Source organism: Paramormyrops kingsleyae, chromosome 8, assembly GCF_048594095.1.
Source record: "Paramormyrops kingsleyae isolate MSU_618 chromosome 8, PKINGS_0.4, whole genome shotgun sequence".
NCBI lineage: Eukaryota > Metazoa > Chordata > Actinopteri > Osteoglossiformes > Mormyridae > Paramormyrops > Paramormyrops kingsleyae.
The window spans coordinates 28,363,675-28,389,336 of record NC_132804.1 but is presented as its reverse complement, the minus strand read 5'-3'; the positions used below and the strand labels follow the sequence as shown (position 1 = coordinate 28,389,336).

The 25,662-nt window shown below is 40.9% G+C and overlaps 1 protein-coding gene across 2 annotated transcripts in view; it reads right to left on the bottom strand.

Moving 5' to 3' along the window:
• The window catches only part of LOC111860018 (voltage-dependent calcium channel subunit alpha-2/delta-2-like), a 56,847-nt gene extending 32,575 nt beyond the window's left edge, over window positions 1-24,272 (bottom strand). Inside the window, exons 1-3 of one of the 2 annotated variants that reach the window (XM_023843260.2) lie at window positions 23,900-24,272; window positions 13,854-13,932; window positions 4,383-4,499 (exon numbers count right to left, since the gene is read on the bottom strand). In XM_023843260.2, coding sequence (XP_023699028.2) covers window positions 4,383-4,499; window positions 13,854-13,932; window positions 23,900-24,015 — 312 coding nt within the window. In that variant the 5' untranslated portion in view covers window positions 24,016-24,272. Of the gene's footprint in view, window positions 1-4,382; window positions 4,500-6,650; window positions 6,812-13,853; window positions 13,933-23,899 lie in introns of those variants that run through there. The other variant, XM_072715602.1, reaches the window with a different exon arrangement.
• Window positions 24,273-25,662: the final 1,390 nt, after the last annotated feature.

Here is a 25,662-nt window from a genome sequence, read left to right as displayed (position 1 = left end):
TATTCATAATGCTTTCCCTACTATAAAATATTATCCTGAATCAATTTCTTCCTGGATAATTATCACACGTAAAGTAATCCATCCAATAATCCATTACTATCTCAGATCATGGCCCCATCAGTATTGTGTTGCCTGCACCAATATAACTCCCTCTCCAGATGCTGTTTTAATATCTCATTATTTAAAGAATTTTGACTACTTTAAACAAGAATGGACAACCTTTTTGAAGACCAATAATACATCCGGGATAACAGCATACACACTTTGGGAAACCACAAGAGCAATTATGAGAGGAGTAATAATATACTGTCCACATAAAAGGAAATGAGAAACAGTAAGACACACTGGCAGCTGAGGTCAAGACTGGACCTTCTGGCCACTGGAACAGCTACTGATTCATTCATTGAAGACCTTCTAAAAGCATGAACTCAGTAACACAATGAATAAAAAACTGAATAAACACTTCTCAGACTCACGTAGCAGCACTTGGAAAAAAACAGGTTGATTAATTTCTATCAACTTATTTAGGGTTAAAAGCCTTGCTCAAGGACCCGAAGGTGATATCACTCTGCCAGCATCAGGATTTGAACCAATACCCTTATGATCATAACTCCTAACTGATAGCGCCACACACCACCCTTACCAAGTCAATTTAAACAACAAACAGAAACCCATCTAGTAATAAATACATCCCAGAACCCTTCCATAATCAATGACTCTTTTAGAAATTTCTATTGAACTCTTCATACTCCGCATCAGAACACTTCCACAGGGGAAGTCATTTCTTAGGAGGCTCTTCCTTCGAAAAACGAACCAAAACTCAAATTTATGAAGAAAACTCTTCACCCTAGCAGAAATTTCTGAACTGCTCCATTATCTCCCCAGCAATGAATCACCTGCCCCAGCTGGTTATCCAGCAGGATTCTATAAAAAAAATTCCCTCTGATTTCACCACTATTTCCCCAATTGATATCTGAAATGCATTAAACATTCCCATATACACCATCACATGAACAATGCCTATGTCACACTCAACCCAAAACCAAACACTACACTCATTGTCTGAGTACCACTGTATATCACAATTGACACTAGAAAAATCATTAGCAAAGTTTTCAATTAGAGTAGAATCCATAATTTTGTTACTAATACACATGGACCAAACCAGTTTCATTAATGTGAGACATTCCTCAAATAATACAAGATGAATCAATTTAATTCTTTCCCATAATAATACTCCCTCCCCAGACAACATATCCATTATTAAAGCTTCCCTTTTTGCTGAAAAGGTGCTGGATAGGACTGAGTGGTCTTTCCTCTTCACCTCTCTCAACCATTTTGATTCAAGGCATACTTCATCAAGTAGATTAAAATGTCACACATATCAGCATCATTTCAACTACAAAGAGGTACTCAACAAGGATTTCCATGATATCCTTTCCTGTTTGCATCTTTTATTGAAGCCTTCTCCTTCAATAAGGCAGTGTGACAGTATCCAATCAAAATCATGCCACCACAGAATCAGCTTGTATGCTAATGATACCTTACTATATTGTAGCGCCGGTGAGATCTGCACATCCCAATATGCCTCATGAGTGCTCATGTATATAGCCCTGTGTCTGTGTAATTGTAAATTGCCCTTGTATTGTTCTTATGGCTATAGTTACCACCCCGATAGTGGCGTGTATGTTTACCCGTGTCTTGCATGCACCTTGTCCGATCCTCCCGTGTTCCTAGCTTGTATAACTCTTCCACCGTGTGTGCACCTTACAGTTTGGCGTCTGACCGCCTTGGGTTTCGGCTGTGTGTATTTGGGTTTGGTGCTCATTGAGTGCCTGCTACAGTCCAGCTAAGGACAATAATAAAGACCTTATTCTTCTCCGGCAAGTAAGCCTCCTCGTCCTATGCAATGCTCGTGATGTCCTGGTCTGTCCAGCACTACAATATTTTATGAATCCTTTATCATATCTCCCATCAGCCCTTAATCTGATTAGTAAGTACAGCAGGGAGTCTGGCTACTCCATCAACTGGATGAACTCTAAGATTCTGCCTATATCCACATTCAACTAGGATGCTGCAATCAAAGGACTTCCCTTTCAAGAAAGTACACAAATGCATCAAATACTTAAGTATCTGTATTTCATCAATCCGGAATGAAATAAATAAAAGATGATAATGAAATATGAAATAAATTACCTCTCTACTAGGCAGAATATCTGCAGTAAAAATTAACATCCTCCTAAAAACAAATAACATTTAACCTTTTTTCCATGATCCCAAGTAAATAGAAACTGCTGTCAGCTCCTCTATATCTAAGGCACTCAGCATCATGTTTTTTTCTGCAAAACGGATGAGAGTCCATTCTTCAAAGTCTTAGTTCAAGTCTTAGTTGCTGACCACAATTAAAATTCAACAATACCAGAACAATAAAAATATGATTGGGATATTACCAATGGAATACCACAGACACGTTGAAAAGAAAGCAATTATTTTTAAGTCTACCATTAATTCAGATCAAAAAACAGAACAAAAAAAAAAGGATTTTTTTTTATAATTAATGGAATTGCAAAATGAATTGGCAATATAACACAAAAAGGAACAAGTTTTCATGTGTCAGTTGTGCTCACAAAAGACGTCATTGAAGGGTTTGCCCATGATAGCTCTCATTAGAGTGCTTTCACCTAGCAGCTAGTTGTCCATGGACTAACTTTAATTGAGCCACCACTATGACTACTTACATTAAAACACTAGAACTCACTCACTAGATCTTAGTTCTGGCTCCACCACAGCCACAAAATGACATCAATTGGCAAACTATATACGATAACATTTTCACTATCCAGCTACAGTACAATGTCCTTCATGTAACATTTATTACTAATCATAAACTCTACCACACGGATTTCACTGAAAATAACATATCCACACTGTCAAGCCTCTGTAGGCAATCCTACATGCCCCATCATTACATTATATGGGGACAATGTCACGTTACATCTGAAACAATTTCACAAACATCTGAAACCCCTCATTTTCCATCGCAAAAAAACTATATCAAACTGAGAAGACAAGAAAAAAAACATAAATCAGCGACTCAGTTGCTAATTAATCACTATAACTTGGGGAAACTCACACCATTCCTGAATGATGACAAAAAAATCCTTTGATACCTGGTTTCATGCGAGCTGAGAAGGGGGAGCTTCAAAGTCCTGAGTGCCAGGGGGCCTAAAAATTTGGAACATAATAAGATTGGTCTGGGTTGGGGGCCCAATATGATTCGCTTTCATGGTGCCCAAAATCTCTGCTGACACCCCTGCCTGGTTTCCCTTTTTACAAAACCTGATTCCTCTTTCCTCTTGTATGTAACAGTAATATATCCACACAATGTGATACCCTTTTCCTCATTTGAAAATGTTTTGGATTTGTCTTGTCTCATATCTCATATTGTGTTGCATTTGTGTATAGTAAAAAAAAATAAAAAATTTCACAAACCTCAGCACAACGCACAACACTCAAATCATGACAGGATAAAATAATTTGTTCACTGAAAAGAGAAAATCATCTTATATATTAACACTGTCACGCCCAGCTCTGCATTCCTCAAACACATCTCCCAGCATTGTGCTAGGTTGACACTTTTTCATATTTAAAATTAATGTTACAAAAGAAAGTATCCGTTGAATAAGACCAGTGTTTCTGCCACACAAGAAGGGACCTGGTGACAAATGACTGTGACTTAAATAATTAATTTTGCAGAACATTGTTCCTATTTCTCAATTTTGATGTTATCATTGATTAAAACTATTTTGTATTATGGAAAAACAATGTCACACTCAAAATATGCCACAAAGCTCAAAAATAGAAACCTGCATATTGTCCTTCTTACTTACAAATGTTTAAAATCCGGCCCAGTTTGGCATAAAGAACCACAGACATGGCAAATCTGTACCCAGCCACCTGCTCCACAGCTTGACACCTATACTGTGACTGGGGGAGCTTACCAATTGGTGAATGATGAATGGGGCCAGATACTGGTATGTATGGCACTCAAGGCCAGTTGGGGAGGGGTTTAAAATGAGGTATCATCCAATATAATGTACCAGGGACAAGTTTTTATGCTATACTGTAGAAGGACATGAAGTATCACATTTTAAAGGAAAAATATTGGAGGCCTAGGTATCTTTGTACCATTGTATCACATTTTTTCCTGTTTTTTAGAATGCCCAGTGTCTGTTATATTCACAGCAGACGTTTGATTTTTTACATATTTACACTATACTCTTGAATCATCTTCAAAGCCTCTCATTCCGACATTCTCAGAAACACCTCGTAAAGTTCTGCACCATTCTTCCAAGTGTCTTGAATGGGACCATCCTACTTACCTCAAGCGCCTTGCGCTTCTTTCCCAAGAGCCTCTCAATGTCTGAGGAGACCTTCTGCACCACGTCGCTGGGCGTGTTCTTCACCAGGCCGAACTGACGCCTCTTCTCATTGTAAATCTGCAAAGGGAACATCTCTTCAGACTGCCATATACCGCTCCATAACTCCTCATTCATAATTTATGAGCTACTGCAATCCATAAGATAACAAAATCCATTCTGCAGCCTCAATATATCTTGTACAAAATAACCAGAATGAAGCCCAGGTATCTGACTCAACCAACCACTGCTCCAAGTGCTGACCAAAGGCCTGTGTTTTGGTAAAAGGCCTCCATTCTAGCTCCCATGTCATCACGCAGGGTCAGGCATGGTGTTCCCAGATCATGAACCAATACAGGACACAAATGACAAATCCCTGGTAGACACATCAACTCTAGAAGTCTATATCAAGCAAGTCAATAAGCCAACCAATAGGCAGTGGGCCAGAATATGGTAAAGGCACTATCACTATTAAAATACATTATCATAGGCATGATACCAAAAAATGCACGACTAAATCCAACAATGGTGTGTTATGAAATCTGACTATAAATCCAAAATGAGAAAATTAGGAACACATCACAAACATCAACATTAAAAAACCCTTTGGAGTTCTATATGAATTTAAAAATATGTAAACATCAAATTTTATTAAAGTAATTAAACAAAGGTGATTAAGCTCAGGAGTCTCTACAGTTTGTGTGTGACAGTTTGGTTCACATGTACATGGGTATTTTTTAAAACATAGCTTTTTCTATGCGTTTTGGCCTTTTGTCCATACGCAAAGGGTGTTTTAGGTTACTCAAAAGAGAGCTTTTGCAAAACTCCATCCAGGGTGAAGATCAACATGTCACTGAAAACAGAGTTTTTGGCTTGTGACATCAGAAGGAGCACCATTATCTACTTCATTTGACACCAGAATGTGCGCCGTTCGCTGTTTACATTAGCTGTTTTTAGCCTAGCATAACTGGTATTAAGGCTTATGATTGGCCAACACAGTTTGAGGGATAGAGTTATATTGCCCCCTGTTGATTTGGCATGCTCTTGACAGCGTGGTTTAGCATTTTTGTGTGGACGGAGATTATTTTTTAATAACAGAGAAGGAAAAACACAGTTTTTAAAAACACCTGTTTACATGTGGACAAGGCCTAAGACAAAGCAGAAGTTATGCAAAAACATAACAGTGAATTAATTTAATGAGTATTTTGCATGGAATTTTAATGAAGAAAAATGCAAAAGATCTGCTTTAATTCCACTTCTGTCGAGGTATCAGAACACATCTTAATCTAATGAACTAACGGACCGAGACAGTCTTTATAAAGTTCCCACAGACTGGCAGTTGGCAAATACAGCATCTGTCTTCAAACCAGTCATCCAACATAGCAGGGGTTTTCAAGCTGGGGTGTGTATCACAGTTCCAGGGGGTCCGCAATGCAGTATTCACACACCCACTCACCCACCTCCAGACTCAGAGTCAAAGTTTCATTAAGAAATACTAAAAGCGCCTGTCTTTAATCGTTAGTTATGTGATTCTGTCCGTAGCTCTGGTCTGTTTTCATTTGGGTGGTCTCTGGTTTAAAAAAGGCTGAAAAGCCCTGCACTATAGAATGACGCACAAACACTAAATGAAACTTACAGATACCAACTGACATAGATGCAAGTTTTTGAACTGAAGAAACCCACACAATTCAAGGAATACATACAAGCTCTACCCATACACAGAAGGGGGGGGAAACAGGATTCAAACCCAAACCCTGGAGCTATAAGGTAACAGTGCAACCCCATAACCACCATGTCTTCCTATTCACAGCAGCTACAAGCGCTATGCCTCATTGAAAACAAATACCGATCAAGTTCCTTATAGTATCTATACTGATATGAAGGCTATCAAGTTGGAAACCATTTACAAACTATAGTACTGTTTATGTAGAGGCAATTCTAACCATGGCCAGGATTATTTTAAAATGAAAGGAAAATGTGATTTATTTTAACTTCCATCTGTCAAAGCTGATCCTGGTAAAATGAAAAGTAAAATGTAAAGTTAAATAACCGAATGTGCACACGTGGATATAGACCAGGTATTTTTTAAAACAGTGGTACCTCGGTTCTCGAACTCACTAGAACTAGTTTGACCTAGAACTCGATCTGAATATCAGAAGTCAAACCGTGAACGCTGACCTAATATAAATTGTATGCGCCACGAAATGAGTCATACTACAAAGCAATTCTTACTTGAATGCCTTCTTCACAGACTGGACGATTAACCAAATAAAGCAGCGCAACATTACAGTAACTAACAATAAATAAACCACTAACTTACGTGTACTATTAGAGCATTTATGTCATTTATTTAAACTTTATTTGACCAGGTAAATTAACTGAAAACCAGTTCTCACTGCTTTACGTGATATTCGGGAGAAATAGCAGATTACGTATCGGAAGTTCGGAACTGCCTGGGATACAAACGTCATGCGTGTAACTCTTCAACCAATAAGGGCAAAGGTGTGTAGTCACGGAGGCGGTTCCAGTTTGTGCAGCCGGGTGAGAGGTCGCAATGCATCTAACCGTAATGCATTGCGTCAGGATCAGAATGCGTTGCTTTAAGCCAGCGTTGTAAGCAAGTCGAACGCGCCCAGTGACCGGACTGGGGAAACAAACTGAAACGCGGACGAAATACAGAGGACTAATGATAACAACCAGAAACAGCTGATCACATGGGGATCCCACACGAGGTTAACGAGGGAGCGTGGCACACGGAAGGAGCGGACGATCGGGGCAGGACAGGGGTAATGTTGGGATAAGATCTTTATCGTTTTGGAAGCCATTAAGAAAAAAATGCTGCTCTTGTTTTATCCTGTCATCCTTTTCATTTTGTGTTTAAATGCTTAAAAAAAGAAAGAAAACGGATTAAGTTCGAGAACCGAGGTACCACTGTATAAGGCAGATATGATTTCTAGTTGACTTTATTTATATGTATACTGCCACGATAACAGCGCAGAGTTAAAGAAATCCGAACTATATGAACAAGGACCTGTGCATCGTGCACTGTCTGAATATAAAGGCCACGCCCCAACCTGTCAGTAATTTCCTCATTGGCAGGAGAGCCTTCTAACACCCAGTGTTTACAGGACGTGAGCTACTGACTAAGAGGAACGCAGCCAAGATGGCAGGGAACTCAAAATGCCGAATGCAAACAGGTCAGGCAAAAGATGAAGTCATACAATTAAGCAAAATCAGCTAGCCTACAAACAGTAACCGACACGTGAAAGATAATGAGGAACAGAATAAATAAAACAAATCCCAGTCACAGAAACAAATAAAACCAGAAAGCCAGGCCATGAGAACAGACTACTAAAAGTGAACTGGAAAAACTAAAGACTGAGACGCTGACCAGAATGAGCTTAAATAAACTTATTTCAGGTGGAGGTGATTATACACCAGGATCACTTGGAGGTGGGTGTAGCCTGTGGCCGATAAGTTTTGCACTTGATTCAGGGCTGGGTGTGATATGTAGTACAGTGGTTAAATTCACTAAGGAGTTAAGTAGCAGACACAAAATAAGCAGCCTAATAAAAAAAAGTGGAGTGGGTGGGAACTTTCTCAATTATATTCAGTGAGAATAAAATCAAGAAATCTTCTCCAGAAAAAGAAATTCACCCTACAGGAGCTTACATACTATGATAGCTTCAGATCAGGCTCCTGGAAAAAGCTTGAGCATTTACACAGATGATTGCCTGGATGCTTCTCATTGCAAAATAAGGTCAAGAAAAACAAGTCACAAAAAATGCAAAAGTATAATCAAAACAGAAACGATAACTACACAGAGAAATCACAATGAGAAGATCACGGCAGATGAAGGATAATGTACCTCCTTTCGGGCACTCCTGTGACATATGGAGGACTGTGTCATGTGAGGGATCATGAGAACTTCCCTGGAGAGACACTGCTGGTACCAATGCCACGGGGCAAACCATTTTATACCATAAGAGGGGTTCCCACTTGCTTAATAACTGCAGCATTCCAGCTACAGCAACAATGCTAATGTCATTTAAAAAAAAAGACAAACCGTTCTTGAACAAAAACAGGGAAAGCCCAGTGTGTATTGAGACTGAAATACTCCTATATTTTTCCTAGTGGAGACAATGCTATTCAAGCGCAAGAGGAAGGAACCATTATAAATGGCACAGGGGTACACCAATGCAAATGGACGCTGTTTGAGAGATTACAGTATACAACAACATCAGCTAGGTTCATTTTTACTGGGTATTACATATGGGTGGAAATGTTTAAAGATGGAAACTGAAATCTCATGAATATCATGTGCCGTGCCATGCTGCTCATTTTAGTTATCGAGCAGAGCATGCTGGCTCAGTAAGTAGTGTTGTTGCCTCACACCTCCTGAGTTACGGCTGTGACTTCAGTGTTAGCTTCAGTTATATACGATCTGCCGATACACATGTGAGTCTGCTCCATGTCGCCTGCGTCCCTGTTAAGCTGCTTGGTGGCTGATAATTGATTCATGTGTATATGTGTGAGGGGACCGGCATCTTGCCCCCGCCCTGTTCACTATGCACACAGGGGTTGGCTCACTGTGGCCCTGACTTGATAATATGAAGCCAAATTATCAACATTCCTACTAAAGCCATGAGCACTTTGAAGCTGCTATACTCGAGGACACTGAAGCCCCAGTATTTACAAATGAGACACTGAAGCTATTTAAATACCATCATCATTGGTCTCCCTGTTTGACATAAAACAAACCATAATTCAGCTGGCTGAAAAAAAACTGAACACTCTATACACATTGTGCAATCTAAATTGTGTTTTTTGGAAACTGAAGGAGGAGGCTGCACTTTGACGGAGCGGCTCCTTATCTAGAGTGTCCCCTGCTTAGCGCCCTGTGCTTCCTGGGATAAGCTTCAGGGTGGCTGTGGCCCTGTACTGCACAAATGGTTATGGAAGATGGATGGATGGAAATAAGAGGCAAAGATAAAGCAACCTGCCCAAAAGGTAAAAATGCATCAGTACTGAGAAAAGGTGCCAGTAAACTGTGGAAAGTCCTCCAGCTCTATCACATGTATATAAATGAATTGTTCTCAGCTTTGGAATAATGAGAATGACACAGGGCGAAATAACAGGCTTGAACAACAACAAGACATGGTTGGGCTGGCCCTGTCTCCTAATAGCAGAGCAGATACTATAATAAAGCCTGTCACTATTTGAACCAAACTGTCACACACAAACTTGAAAAATGAGTGTGCTTTCCCTAAGCTGTTCCCACATCTCCCAGAACAATATATCAAATGGAAATGGCTCTTGGTCAAGGAGTCTTTTGATGGAGTGCTAGTCCCACCTGGTGGTCAAATGGGGTCTTGGCAGCTGGATATCACTTGCCATTAGCAGCTGTTGTCTGCCTCTAACTAGGACCAGGGCTATAAATACTAGTGGTGAAGACAGGAGGTGGCATAACCGTGACCTTAACATATGCTGTCAAGCATCCACTTCCTGGTGTCCAGCAACAAGCTCGCCACTAGGCCTCTCTCAATGTCTCTCACACTTCAACTCCGCCCACTACTCTTTTCGTATTGTCATATTTCTATCATTATCATATTTTTCACAATCATGTTTCATGAGCATAAGAAAAACATATATTTCTGAAGTGGGAAGCAGTTAACCAACCAGTAACAAGACTTTTCCTTCCTGTTTTTCAACAGCGTTCAGTTTGATAGTGAAGGGTGCACCTGGGTGGCAAGGCCTGAGTTACACATACTGCACGCTTCATTTCCCAACTACAAGACCACTCTGGTTTAGTAAGATGCATTTTTTTGGTATGACAATCCTTTTGAGGACCACTGGTGGCTCTGTGGTTAGTGTTGATGCCTCATATCTCTAGGATTGGGGGTTTAAATCCCACTTCTAGTCTGCATGTATATGTATGTTCTCCTGATATCATATAGGTTTCCTCCTGCAATCCAGAGACATACAGCTAGGCATACTGGTGTCTAGCCATTATGTGAGTGGATGTGGTATGTGATGGGCTGTCAAACCAGCCTTGTCCCCTCTACTGATCCAGGTAACCCTGTCCTGCATAACATGGACGGTTTTCAATCTCTATGTCTGTGTGAGAGATGAGGTTGTTGCTCTGTCGCTGCTAGAGAGCCGGAGAGGAGGTGGAGAAAACAGACAGGCAGACTACGGGAATTTCAGACTGAGCAGTGATTATCCGACTTCACCGCAGGGATTTAGAGTAATTAGAGAACCCAGGTCAGAGGCACTGACATGACGGGCAGTGGAGGTGGAGTGCCAGGATTTCATTAAGACACAAGGATGCAAATATCCGACTGAGCAGAACAGCCACGCGCTCCAAGGCTTTCAGGTCTTCTCTCACCCGTGTCCATCCCAGACGCCGCAGCCCTCCTTCTGACATGGCCGGTCCAGATGGCCGCTCGCCCCGGGCAGGAGCACGTCCTGTGCAACCACCACAAAGGACACGATCTTCCCCAAAACCACTCACACTGGCAGTCCACACACAAGCCCATACAAGCTTTGTGACGTAGGCAGACTGTGTGCACACCTTCCCCCACAAACAATGCTGCCTGTGCTTTCTTACACAAACTCCATACTTCCATGCACAATGAATAAAGGCATCTGGGCTTTGTGTTATTCAACGCATCTCCTTCCAACAACAAACAGGTAAATGACTATAGTGAAACGTGGGCTGTGTGGTGCAGGGTGGATTACAGATGGAGGAGGATGAGTGTGGTAGTTGCTAGCTTGTTATACACTGTAGGGTATAGCTGGCATATATGTGGCAAAAACTGGCAGACTGACTGATTATATGCTGGGCTGTGATTGGTGGATAACAGATGATGCGTGTTAGGGGCTGGAGATGGAGAGTGGCTGTGACTTTCTTACCCAAAACATATGGCATGCTCTCCCGCAAGAACTACACACAAATGTGGAAAGCCTTCCTGCAAAGACAAACTGTGCATGCACTCCCATACCTTGCAATACAAACCGGGCCACTCCTGCTATACCACTGGGACTTGCATGGTCCCTTGAGTAGGTTTGGCCAAAGAACCCACCCCCCCCTTTCCCAATAACTGAGTTGGTATGAGAATGAGCAGCTTCCCAAGGGAAGGAAACTGTTTAAAACACCCCGTGGGAGCTGCGCTTGAGATACCAGGGAACAGTCATTTTTAGCAGACGCAGAAAAGTCAGTGCTGCACAAAAAAAAGATTACAAAGAAATTCCACCACAAATGGTTGGGTTAGGGGCAACCAGGGCATCACCTGATCATCTTTTTGTGCCACTTCTCCCCCCATGTGATGCCGCACACATTTGGTCGAAGGCAGTTACATACTTTCCTCGCAGCATTTTAACTAAGAGCCATCAGCAATACCTGGCTCTAGAATTGTTATTGTAAAACAGTGGACTTGGTGTCTTGCTGACCTGACTCATGCTCTTGAGTGTGGGTCTGCGTCTCATCTCTTACTGCTGTAATATGCCCATGGGGTGAGATTCCTCATAGCACTTCTGCCTCCCTCCCACAAAAACCCCACAACTAAGCAGAAAAAGTCGGTTTTCCTCTCTGCAGGACCCTCATGTTCATTTTTTTTTAACTACAACTATGAGGCTGACATGCATCTGGTGTATAAATGAACCACTGATTTCACCAGTCTGTCAAAAAGGCCATAAGGCAGTTTGGTACTGGTCTGCAGTTAAGGCACAGCAACATTCCCAATCCATGCTTTGAAGCAAAAGAGTCCTGGTACTTAATGTCGATATAAACAGTAAAAGACTGCAGCAAGCCCTTGCTCTCTTTGTAATTATTTTCATTTTGTAAAGTACGCTGTCACATATACAGCCTTAGCTGTATATCTGGCATGCAGACCTCTTGTAAAGCATTGAAAGGAACTAAATAAAGGCTTGAAGGCTAAACAGTTAGTGAAGCACCAATTACCACGAAACACACTGTGCCTGGGATAATTACATGCACCATGCAGATGACTTTCAAAACTATGTGCTGTAAAGGCCTTGCCTCAATCTTTTTAGCTAGGTTAGAAAACGCCTGCATAGCTTTCACCCCCAATGCACAGCTGGATTTTCCCTGAAATCGACACAAGATAATGCATGAAAGATAATGCAAGATAATGCATTCAAAATGATGCAGTGAGTGCATGAAGGAAACGGCAAGCAAATACTCTGGGAATGGCAGAGCCGCACTGTCTACACTTCAACTGCAGCCCAGGCACCATGAGTCTTAGGTGTCAAAAAATATAAACATCTGCCTTTAATGAGCCCTGCTGACCACTGAGTCAGCAAGAAATATCCTACACAGGAGTCAAGACAAAAGTGTGTTAAACAACGGCTAAGCAGGAAGCATGTAACACAGAAGCCAAGACGAAAGAGTTTTTAACAAAGGCAAAGTCAGAAGCGTTTCACACTAGAGCCAAGATGAAGGTGTTTCAAACAGTGGATAAGCCGGAAGTGTGTAATAGAAGCCAAGAAGAAACTGTTTTAAGTGACTAAGCAAGAATTGTTTCACACATAAAACAAGACAACGGTGTTTTAAACAATGGTTGTAAAGGGTTTTACACAAAAGCCAAGATGAAAGTGCTTAAACAACAGATAAACAGGAAGTGTTTCACACAGAAGCCAAGACAAAAGAGTTTTTAACAAAGACTAAGGAGGAAATGTTTAGCAGGAAGTGTTTTACACAGAAGCCAAGATGAAAGTGTGATAAACAATGGCTAAGCAGTAAATATTTTACATGAAAAGTGCAATAAACAAAAATGTGGTAAAGGCTAAGCAGGGTGGATTTTACACTGAAGCCTAAGTTAGCATGTTTTAGGTGGAGGCTAACAGGAAGGGACCTCCATTACACTTAAACCCATTTCCCTGTAGACCGAACCTCTTCTAGTCGCCTTATCCTGGACCACAAGTCGAAGTCACACACGAAAATTCACACAGACTGGTAAGTGCCGTGACATGCTAATCGTTCTTGACACCGTGTTAAAACTCCAGCCAATGCTACGGAGTGGACTTCCGATCCCTGGTAAACAAACACGCCACCACACGGCTCTCATGCCGCCTTGACACAGAGCTCTCTCTCTCTCGCTTGCCTGCTGGCAAACCATCTGCTCAATGGCAGGCGGAGATCAGGCTATGCGCCACTTTCCCTGTGCCAGGAGGCCCCACATCCGTCCTGGGTCAAGGATTCAGTGAGATCAATGATAATTTCATCACTCCCCAAACCAGGCATCCCCCGGAGAGTCCGCCTGCTACCGTCATGCATCCGGGGGCCAGAATCTGCCTTACTTTACTGCTCTGACATGGGACTGGGAAGCCATCCTGGAGGGAATTCAGCTGGAGGACTAAGAGCCGGGAGAGAGAACAAGAGAAGGCTGACCATTGCCATCGGAGAAGACTCACCCCTCTCAGCTGCTGGGAGCTGGCATGCTGAAGCACTCTGTCCAATTCCTGCTCAATTCGTCTGGCCCAGTACATCATTCTGTGGGAACACAGAGAACATTACCACAAGGGGCTTTGTGTAGCACAGCGAGTTGCGAGATGTATACTCATGTCCGGGAGGCCATTTGTTTGAATCTCATGGCCATTAGTGTAATATCGCTGTTTGGTCCTTGAGCAAAGCCCTTAACCTGAACTGCCCTAGGGGCTCTAAGCCCAAAACTTTTACTCAGCTGTATATACAATCCCCTCATCCCGGGTAAAGATGAGTAAAGAGGGTTATGATAAATTCACCTTTTAATGTATCAGCTTATCTCAATGAAAGAAAAGAACAAAAAGTCCAACCTTTAATTAAAATAAACTTATTCAGAGGAAAAAATCCCTCATCAGGAAATAATTATTTTCACCAAAAGCACATATGCCACAATTATTGGCACCCCTGCATCTAATACTTTGTACAACCTCCTTCTGCCAATAAAACAGCATTTAGTTCTCCTATAATATCTCATAAGGTTGAAGAATACAGGGGTTCTGAGACCATTCCTCTTTAGAGAATCTCTCCAGGTCATCCAGGATCCTAGGTCCTCTTCTGTGGACTCACCTCTAAAGCTAATCTCACAGGTTTACGTCAGGGGATTACGTTGTACATGGCAGAAGTTTGATTTTGTATTATATTAACAATTTTGGTGTTGATCTGTACATATACAGTGGTACCTCAGTACTCAAACTCATTAGAACTCGAATTTCTTAAAAGTCGAACCAACCAGATCGAAAAAAAATTACCTAGAACTCGATCTGAATCTCAGAAGTCGAACCGTGAACACCGACCTAAGATAACTTGTACGTGCAGGGAAATGAGTCATGCGGCACGTCTCTCAGCGGAAACAAAGGGTAACGCTTCAGTCTAAGCCTCACATTCGTTGTGATAGCATCGTTTGTTGGTGATAGTTTTTTTTTTTTTTTTTTAAATATCAGGTAATGCACTGTACTTTATATCATTTTGGTAGCCATTGCTCACCAAAAAGTTATGCAATAGTTGTACAAATGTTACAACCTAAACGTTTGCGATTTACGAACAAATTAACAAATACAGGGGCATGGCTTGGGGTAGTGTTGGGGTACATTCTTTATCGTTTTGGAAGCCATTAAGCAAAAAATGTTACGCACAGCGTAGTGTTGGCACAGTGTTTGCAAGACATTGTGAAAATGTGTTTAGTATATGCTCTTCTTGTTTTATCCTGTTCATTTTGTGTTTAAATGCTAAAGAAACAAACATATTTAGGTGCAATTTTTTGGGACCGGGAACCAATTAATTGGTTTGCATTATTTCTTATGGGGAAAATTCCATCAGAACTCAAACTTTTTAGGATTCGAACCCGAGTTCTGAACGGATTGAGTTCGAGTTCTGAGGTACCACTGTATTTCAGATCATTGTCCTGCTGGCAGAGCCAATCATGATGCAGTTGTAGTTTCTTGGCAAAGGTAGCCAGATTTAGATTCAAAATATCCTGGCCTTTCATGGAGTCCATGACGCCACGTACCCGTACACAGTCCCCAGGGCCTTTAAAGGAAAACAGCCCCACAACATCACAGAACCTCCACCATGCTTAACAGTGGGGGTTCAGGTTCTTCTCAGTATAGCCATCCTTCTTTTTACACCAAACCATGAGTGTTTGTTTCCAAAATCACTTTTTGTTTCACCATAAAATACGGTCAAAGTTGCAGTATTGTTTACCAAACTCCAGGTGCTTACACGTGTGGAAGGGCTGTTTTTCTGGAATCCCTTCCAAATAATCTGTTAGCATGGAGGTGGTGTCTGATTGTCATTTTGGAGATGTGGTTGACCCCACGATGCTGCTTCGATCCTTGTGGATTTTTTGTCCTATCTTACCAACCTCCTCAATGTGCGTAGGTGAAAATAAGCTTGAGTCCTCTTCCAGGCAAGTTTGTAACTGTTCCAGTTGATTTGAACTTTGTAATTATTGCATGAACAGTAGAAACAGGCATTTTAAGGCAAGTAGCTATTTTAATATCATTCCTTGACTTATGAAGGTCAACACCCTTCTCCTTCATTTGATTTGTATGTTCGCTTACTTTTCCCATGTTGATGAATGATAAGAGAATTTGGCTTCTGTGTGACCTTAAAGTTTTACCCCAGTGAAGCAGGAAGTCACAGAGTACTGCTTGACAGTCTCTATACACTCTGATCAATTTCAAAATGTAAGATACAAGTGGGGAAAATGCGCTCATGGTAACAATCGTGGTATATGTGGTTTTGTTAAAAAAAAAAATTCTTGATGGGGGTTTTTTTTTTTTCGAAAAAAAAAAAAAAAAACTTTCCTGCGCATCACCGATTCTTAAATGCATTAAATGGCTATATCTGTATACAGCTGTCGTGTTCCCACATCAATGAGGCGAGAGGGGGTGAGCTGTAATGAAAATTAAAAAAAAAAATTACTTGAATCATTGGTTGCATTTTTCTCCTCTTTTTACAGATTAAGCTAATTCAATAAAAGGTAGATTTCTGATAACAGTTTTAACTCATCATTACCAGCATCAATAATTGTGGTGGGGACTGTATATGTGTGTCTGCTGTCTGTGTCTGCTGCTCTCTCTCATTCAGAGCCACATGAGATATGCAAAAAATTGCTGAATTTCCCCACAGGGAGGAATAAATTACTGCTATTCTATCCCTACAGAACCATAAAGAATAGACATGGATGACTTATCAGCACACTTCTCAAGAAGCATAGAGAATAGATTTCAGTCAGTAGCCTGGACTTCCGCTTCTGAATAGAGCTGAATGTATGAGTAAGAGGCTCATTGAAATAAAATACCTCCAAGCGATGTTTTGACTCCAATGTGTGCTACACACAGTTCCTTAGTAAGTCACACATTACTGTGGCCTAAGCAGATTGTCCCCTTTGTAAGCTACATTCGTAAGCAAAATGTTGCTGCGGTGTCAGAAATATGTTACTCCGGTATAATTAATGTGAAAGTCAGTCACAGGCAGCAGACTAGGCAGGGAATGTCCTCGCATGTGCATGCAGCAGCAACCAAGGACCCACGTCACCGATTGATATAGCGAACATGGCTACAAGGGGGTGAATCGGAACGTGCCGCCGGAGTCTGAAGACCTGCGCAGAGTAATGGATACAGAGGCTTTTCCTGAGTAAGGATTGGGGCTCATCATGTACGTCGGGGATCGCTGAGAAACAGACACTGCTGGTGTCCCATTCTGACAAACCGCTAAATATGCATAGGATCAGTGGTGTGAAAAAGTCTGTGAAATTTGTCATAATCTGTCTACATTCCCTCTGTATGTAAACAGACTTTGTCATTTAACATGCTTAATTAGAGTCAGGTTACTGTGATAGCCTGCTTGGATCAAGACCTCAAAGATACAGCAACCGGTTTACCATTGCTAAGCATACGAGACACCTGAGATGCAAATCAAGAAAAAGATTCTAAGCAGCTGTGCAATCAAAATCGCTAAAAGAACAAATTAGACTCAGAACGTGGCCCAGAGTAACATACAGGGATCGGCTGTGAATCTCACCTTAGCTGATGTGAGTGTTCACAGCTCAACTGTCAAAAGAACACCAAACACGAATGATGCTCATGGAGAGAGAAAATGACCACTGTTCAAAAAGAGTTATCTGCCCACTGTTAAAAACTACCCACAATCCTCAGCGCACATACAATACACAAAGAGCAAGAGCAATATTCCCTAGAAAGGGATTTAACTGCAGAACTGTTTGGCCTCAAAACAGAGGAACCTCATGCTGACTATCCAGCTACTTCATCAGAAGAAAAACACAAGAATGAATCACTGAGCTACCTTATGAGGAAAACCATAACAGGAAACGTTCACTGGAAAACAGCTGAAAATGCCAAAAACCATGAAATCCCTATTTTTAAACCCTGCATCATTCAAATGCACCATTATTTTTTTCCCCTCTGCCCAGATCAAGTATAAATACCAAGTATCAAAAATCTATTTCAGATAATGGGAAAAAACTATGAAAACTGTGTCTTGTTGATCCCTCGTTGGCTTTTAAACAAACCAGCTGCCATCTTCTCACACTCAGAAATAACAGGGCCATTTTTGCATGCCTTGCCAGTATATGTATTTATATCCAGGTATAGTTCACAGTGGAAATGCATTTAACATAGAGCACTGTACACTGTAGTTCATAGACTGTGGAATTCATTTAATTTAGGTAGAGGAACTCAATTTACAGTTGTACATTATAATTATTCATTGCGGGACTAATTCGCATTATAATTTTTTTGCATTCAGGAAAAGGCAAACAATGATTGAGCTTATACTTGCTACTTATATTATAAAACAGAGCTATATTGTGCATTATGGGCCTTAACACTACTGTGTACACAGCTTGTGAAACTTGATGATGTTTAGTTTACTGCCACTTAGCAGTTAACCAGATTAAAAACTAGCATGGTAGTGGCTGGAAGATTAAAGGGTTAAGCTTCTTCTCATTTTACTTGAGGTCCTGTCATATATATATATTATTTTTTTTAGATTCTCCCAGAGCAGAAAGAGTGGGCTGCTTCAGTGTGTGGGCTTCAGCTAGACAAGAGGAGAGGAGATTTTCATAATAATTTGTCTTAAGTAAATTGGAGTAATGACAGGTTTTATTCATTCAATATTTACAGTAACTTTAATGAAATGATGCTCATGAATTAAACAGGCTGTTCACAATTCTTTATCTTAAAAATGTTTGCCCGTAATGCTAAAAACACTTCTTGTGGTTAACGATCATCGTGATGCTGTCTACCGAGGTTTTGTGAAACCAGGGCAGTACTGAAGTTTTTTGGCAGTTGATGAACAGTACCTAAAATTAAAATACTAAAACTACTTGAATTTATTTGACAGGTCAGGATATCCTCCTGCCAAATGTTCAATTAAGTCTGAAGATTTACGTTTCTGATTTGTGTTTCTTTTTTGCATTTTGTTACTGACCAGCTTTGATGAATCAATCATTTTGCCAATTTTCGTCCACACGAAAAACAAAGGATCTCCAAACTGTCCGTGGAACCGTCCATTTCAATAACCTAATCAACTTACTTTTAATTGACTTTCCTTACAGTCACTTGTATATTTCTCAGAATAGTAACATGAAGAAATAAAATATTTGTATGGTAGCAGTGAAAGGACAATTTATAAGAAATTAACTCATAGATTCCAAGATGCAGAATTCTGATTTGGTCAGATAAGTATCTGGTAGTACCATTTAAACAAAACATCTCCATTGCAGTTATTGACAAATTCATCATCACGTTTAGGACATTTCTCATTTGCTAACTAAAGTATTCTTCCCACAGACCGCAAGAGCATGTGACTGTAATATGACTCTTGTTGTGTGCACTACTGCGTCTGCTTGTTTGCCTCTTGCTGAAAACACCAAGCTATACGTTCCCCTGAGCATCCAAGTCATCTTCTCCAGATACCTACACCATATGGGATGTTCATAAACCACAAATTGTGCACCCCCACCCCCATGTGCTGTTCCAAGCATAAAATATATAATCTGAGCAGTTTCTGTGCAGGCGGTAAAGCTGTCACAAGCTCCCAGTGACAGCGTTCATCTCGGCCTCTCTCCCATCCAACAGCAGGCGCAACGGCAAGGCCAACGTTGGAATCTGGGGACTCCAACTCCCACCTCCTGCTCCCATTTCAAGTAAATGTTGGCAGGACATCCCTGTCACGGTCCCAGCTAGATACCCAAAGTGGCACAAATACTGCCAATATAAACCCATTTGATTCCACCTGCACAGCAAGCCCAAAACAGATATTTCACTCCGAGCCACTTAATGTATTTTACCAAACATCACAATAACATTTTCCCTCAGTGACATGCAAGGTCCAAATCGACGGCAGAATTTTCAATGTAAAAACAACACAAAACGAACTAACGCAAGAGTGTATATTATCAAAAGAATAAAGCTGAGATTCCATCAAGAAATACAGCAAAGTGTTTTGCAGTTAAATTAATCTTGCTTATATCATCTCCATTAATATTGATAGGAAGGCAACAGTGCAGGTCTCCAGTGAGCAAGCAAGGAAACATGGGTGAAAAAGCAGCAGACTCGAGCAAGTGAGAGAGAAAGTTCTAGAAGGTGCAGTGGTGCATAATTTAAATGAAGTCCATCTACATTCCATTCTTGCATGATATCTCTTAAGGCCCCCCCCCCCCCAGCTTTGAACCTGAGCCTGAGAATGACAAATATGACTGAAGGATGGGTACATGTTTTTAACTTTCAGTACATTACTCAATAAATTACATGAGATATTCAACACATAATTATAAAATAGGCTTTGTGTTAATAATAGTAACTGTAGTAACTGTAATTAACTGTAGGCTAATATCAGTGTTTTAAGCATCTTTAAGGTAGACTAGGCTAGGCTATGATGTCTGTTAGGTTAGGTGTACTGTATTAAAATGCATTTTTCCCATACGATATTTTCGTCTTACGATTAGGTTTATCCTAACGTAACCCCATCGTAACCCGCGAAACATCTGTATTCAAAACTCCTATTTTGTTGTATGTTTCATAGGGACCTGCAGACATAGAGATTCAGGTGAAACACATGCATTCCTAAGAGAGTTTGGGAGAATTTCGAAAAAGTAAAGCCAGGATGTGCTGCTTCGATACGGTCCCGGAAAAACCAATTGCTGTCTCAATTAAGCTCATCACATTTCTCATTGCTGACAACTGGAAAACCAACAGGCTTTGAGCACCTTGACCTTCACCTAAGTCCCTTTGGCACTAGTGACCTTCAGTGATGTTATCCTTCCACAGCCTGTAGTTACTCACAGTTAACTGCTGAAATCAAAACATGGACCAGATCCTCATGGTAAAGGTCTGACACCTTTGACCATTTAACTCAATGATGAATTCATCAGTATTATTTTTCAGCTCAGACTGCTTATCTTGTCAGACTTCCTGTCAGACTTGTTGGCAGATTGAATCATATAGTCTATTGATTTGTTATTTACACTTGCCTACCATAGGATACCTTGTGAGTTAAAGGTAAAGGTTTTGATTGCTGGGAATGGGTGGAGTGGTTTTCGAAATGGTGGCTTTCTAAATGGACATTTTGTTTTTAGGCATCCAGGAGCAAAGGAGCTATATGTAAAACCAGAGATATAGTTTTCACAAGTCAAAGTAACGCAAGACTCAATGCATCAGAAACAAAGGAACACAAATGTCAAAGCACTTATACAAAAGGTGTGAATTAGCAACATGTAGATACAAAAATGGGCGGGACTACAGTGGGTGGTAATGGGGTTGGTACAGGAAGTGGTGCTTAAATGCAGTACAGTTATAATTATATGTGCATCCAGATACTGAAAAGGTAAAGAAAGGAAAAGGTGTGTATCCAACAGGCTCATTGAAGCATGGAATTCTGGGACAAACTGGCAGCTAATCCTGCTGATTCTACTCCACACAAATCGCAAATATCCCCAGCTGGGGTAATGCTACCTGCCCACCTTCCGTGTTCATTCTGTACACCTTTCCCTGCACATGTAAGGTCCACACTTCCTCCACTAGTGCTGCCATAGGAGCTTTGAGAAGGTTAGGCTGGGCCTTGTTAGCATCACCCCTGTCGCGCTGCGTGAGACAGATGGAACTACATAACACCACCTGCTCCATATTCCAGGACTACAACAGGATGCATCACCATTCAAGAATATCTCCCACCCTCATTAGATAAGTGCATGTTTCAAAGCACAGTTAAAGCATGAGTTATTTTTACAGCATCCACTGGACAGGGATACAGTTTTCCCAGGAGATATTAATGAATGGCAGATTTCAAATGCCGTGCAGAAACATAAAATAAAGCAAAATACATAGGGCTGTCACTATCGATTATATCAAAAATCGAGATGTCTATCAATTATTCTGATGATTCATCGAGTAATCTTTTAAACATATTATATTATATCATAATTAGCAGGAGGCCAGAATCAACCAACCACTGCAGGGTGCACGCTCAGTGACACATACGGTCACTTTAAGCACACTAATTCATTTAATTTGCATGTTTTTGGACAGTGGAAGGAAACGGTAGGATCTGCATGAAAGCCACCACGCAGGGTGAGCATGTAAACTCCACACACACACAGGAGCGGTGTGCAGTAAGATCACCACGCCACGCCATTTTGCCGCCCTGACAGGCTTGCACGATGCGAGATGTTAATATCAACATGGCATTTTCATGCCATGCAACTGTCACATCTCCAGAACCGCGATTGTTTGCTAGGGTCAAGCTTCAACAAGCGAAAAAACTGTTTTTAACTCAGTCACTGGAAACGAAACTCAGTCAGCTTTATTTTATTTTATTTTAATGATGGTTTCTTTTCAAAATGATCTAGTATGCCTATATTTAAAAATAAATAAATAAATAAATGGAATCGGTCTAAAGTTCACCGCCGCTGCTTTTGCATGACCTCTGCATGCACATTATGTAATACAGGGCTGGCAACTCTCACGCATCTGGCGTGACACGCTTTCAGACTCTCACGCTCACGCAAGAAATCTTACGGCAAATCTATATAATTCCATTATAAACCTAAAATTAGCTACATTTAAAGCGTTGTGGTAGCTTGTAAACCGTACTGAATATTCACAAGGTAATACAACTGTTACATAGATGTAATAGCGTGTGCATGTGCGTGCAGGCTTATCTCGAATTGAAAATCTCACGCCAGCCAGCTGACCAAAGTTGACCACCATGTGTTGGGTAAGATGATGCGGCTAATTAAGTGACAGGGCTGACCTTCGCTTTTGCACCGATTATTTTGACACGTGCCTACGGGAATCGTAGAAAGTCAATTACGCAAAATAATTTAAGTCAACGTGATGACAAAGACAGGCTAGGCTACTCCGCTAGACTAAACGGCACATATCATATCTATAGTTAACCTCGCATTATTGATTTTCCCGAATGTTTTCTTTTAAGATATAGGCCTATACTTGAATTGCAGTTATTCCGTGGTGATATTTAAGTTCTGCTTTGCAATACTTACAGACGACTGCATTTTCATTCACTTTTAATGTGAATTAAATTACCTGGACCTCCATACTCTATGTGCGTCTTCCTTCCGCCACATTGCCGAGTAATCGAGAAGGGAAAATTTAATCGATGCTTTTTAGTAATCGGGTTTAATCGAGTAATCGTGACAGCTCTAAAAATACACACACAAAACTTTAATTAGTCCACAGCCAAAATTACCTTGAAATAGTTCATAAATTACAGTTTAATAATAAAATAATCAGTTGGTTTATTTTTTAGTGGTTTGTGGTTATTTTAACATTTCAGCAGGTAACACCACAGAACCCTTTCGTCGACCATATTCCACATTAAAATATACATAGCAGATTGATGCTTCCAATATCTATTGCAAAAGCTCTTAACAACAGAAATACTACTGATAATGCGTATATTCGGTATATTTGCGTTTACTGTCATATTATTTCAAATGTCATTGGAAACACAGCACACAATATACATCCACAGTTACTGCAGGTGGAGTGTAACACTGTGCTCATTGAAAACAGCGTCACTTTCCTGGGAGTTTTTCAGATCTAGAACACACTGGATGAGATAGGGTACACGACCCCAATCAAAACATATATTTGTCTAGAAAAAATGGGGTGAGATTTAAATAACGACGGTGTGTTGAATGGAAACTGATCGGAACCGCGAGTGGACCGCATAGTACATTATGGAGAAGCACGTGAAAATCCTCACATTCCCAATCGTCTCTGTCACCGACACTACACGTTTTTGATTATCAACCGTATGCACAAGTTATCGCCGTAACAAAGAAATAAGTGCACAGACCTAGCAGCATCTAAGGTCCCAACCTATGAAAACCCTACCCTAATAAACGGCGTACTTGGAGGCACCTGTCCCGTGCCGCAGGGTCGGTTCGAGCCTTGCGGTCCATAAGGTTTGGGTCCGGTTGCATACTCACGTATATTGCTGAGGAAAGCTGAGGCTGTCCGTCCCCGGTGAGGTGACACTAATAATGAAGACAGTCTGCACTAACACCAAGCAGAAGGTGCTGCAGGACTGAGTAGAGATCGCCATTTTTCCATTAGCCAAAAAAAACGAATTTAGTAAATACTACTATTGGATGAGATTCTTCTTAGATTGAGAAACAGGACCCCCTTTGACTTAATCAAAAATCACACAGATCGATGCAAGCATCAATTGTCAATTTGACATTCGTGTGGCGCAGGTTGGACTGCCTACAGGAAGACGTGTGCATGCATTGATGCTACTGTGTGAGCTGTGCGATCCGCCTGCGCTCTCACTCTCTCTCTCCTCAGTAGCGAGCCTCCTGAGCGCATTAAATCCCGAGATTAATCCTGGCCTTTATGCATAACAGTGGGAGTGAGCATCCCCCCACCCCTGCTCATCTGTTTATTCTATTTATCCCATTCACCGGGTGCGCGCGAAAAATCGCTGCGTTAATATTCAAATATCGTACTTATTAGTCATCTTTCATCAATCGGAGGTTACGCGCATTAAAGTTAAGTTAAAATACACACAACTATACAAAGGCAAAGTCGATCGTTTTTACATATACACATAGTACGTAAACTATTAACTGCAATTAAAAATGGAGGAAAGAGACCTATTTTGTATTTATTTTGTATACTAATTCCTAATATAATTATTTGATATGAAACAACAAATACGTGATCATTTAACGTTTTTTCCCCTTTCCTTTATTTTACGAGGCATAGGGGGCCTTAGCTCTTTGTCCTTGCGATTATATAAGCGGTAACCTCCGAAAGAGGTGTACAATAAACCGCGCAAAGCGCAGATGTCAAAGTCAATGTCCAGCACCAGAGAAAAGATTTACTGAACCCGAGGCTGACACACACCTCCAGTCATCCTGCAGTTTAACATGACATGGAACTGTCAAAATATGCTGGGAAAGCGAAACAACTGACGTGCGCCATCCATTAAATCATGAAAAGGCTCAACTGAGGGCAGCGGGTACCAATGAGTAATGAATAATTAGGCTTGGCTGTTTCCAGGTCTGAATAAAGTGACAGGTTCAGTGCTTTCACTTAACCAGCAATGAGTCACTTTCACACACAAACACTGAATGCCACAACATTGTTCACAGCTGGCCCTGGAGGGTCTGCGAGACTAAGCACATCTCCATCTTTGTCAACTGCTGCAGGTTCATCTCTACTGACGTTCTGATTTCAGGGCAAAATGTTTGTCAGCCAACAGATAAAGCCTAAACAGACCGGGACAGAAGTGTGTTTCTGCACAGATGGACCAGTTACCTCACGAGAAGGATGAGCAGGCATACACCTTGAAGCTGAAAATGGAAAATGTATGCACTTGTGGCAAAAATATTATAACCACAGGAGGTCACTGTTTTTGAGGTGTCCATTTCAAGAAAGCAATAAAAACCCAGCATAGTGTTCCTGTTGCCAAAGCTGTTTTTTAAAAAGGCACCCTTCTGATATATTACGGTATATTAAATTAAAAATGGGTAGTTCAAAATGGGAAACCATAGTGCGAAGCCTGAGTTTGGATTCTGACAGATGGAATTCTCATCTGCACATGCCGAAGAAAATTTCAATGGATACAGTTAATTTCAAAAAGTTAAACACAATCAGGAAATTGAGATAAGGAGGTGAATGACAGCAATGAGTGCAAGATGGACTATTTGAAGAAAAAAAAGAGCATTCCAATGTATCTGTACTCATA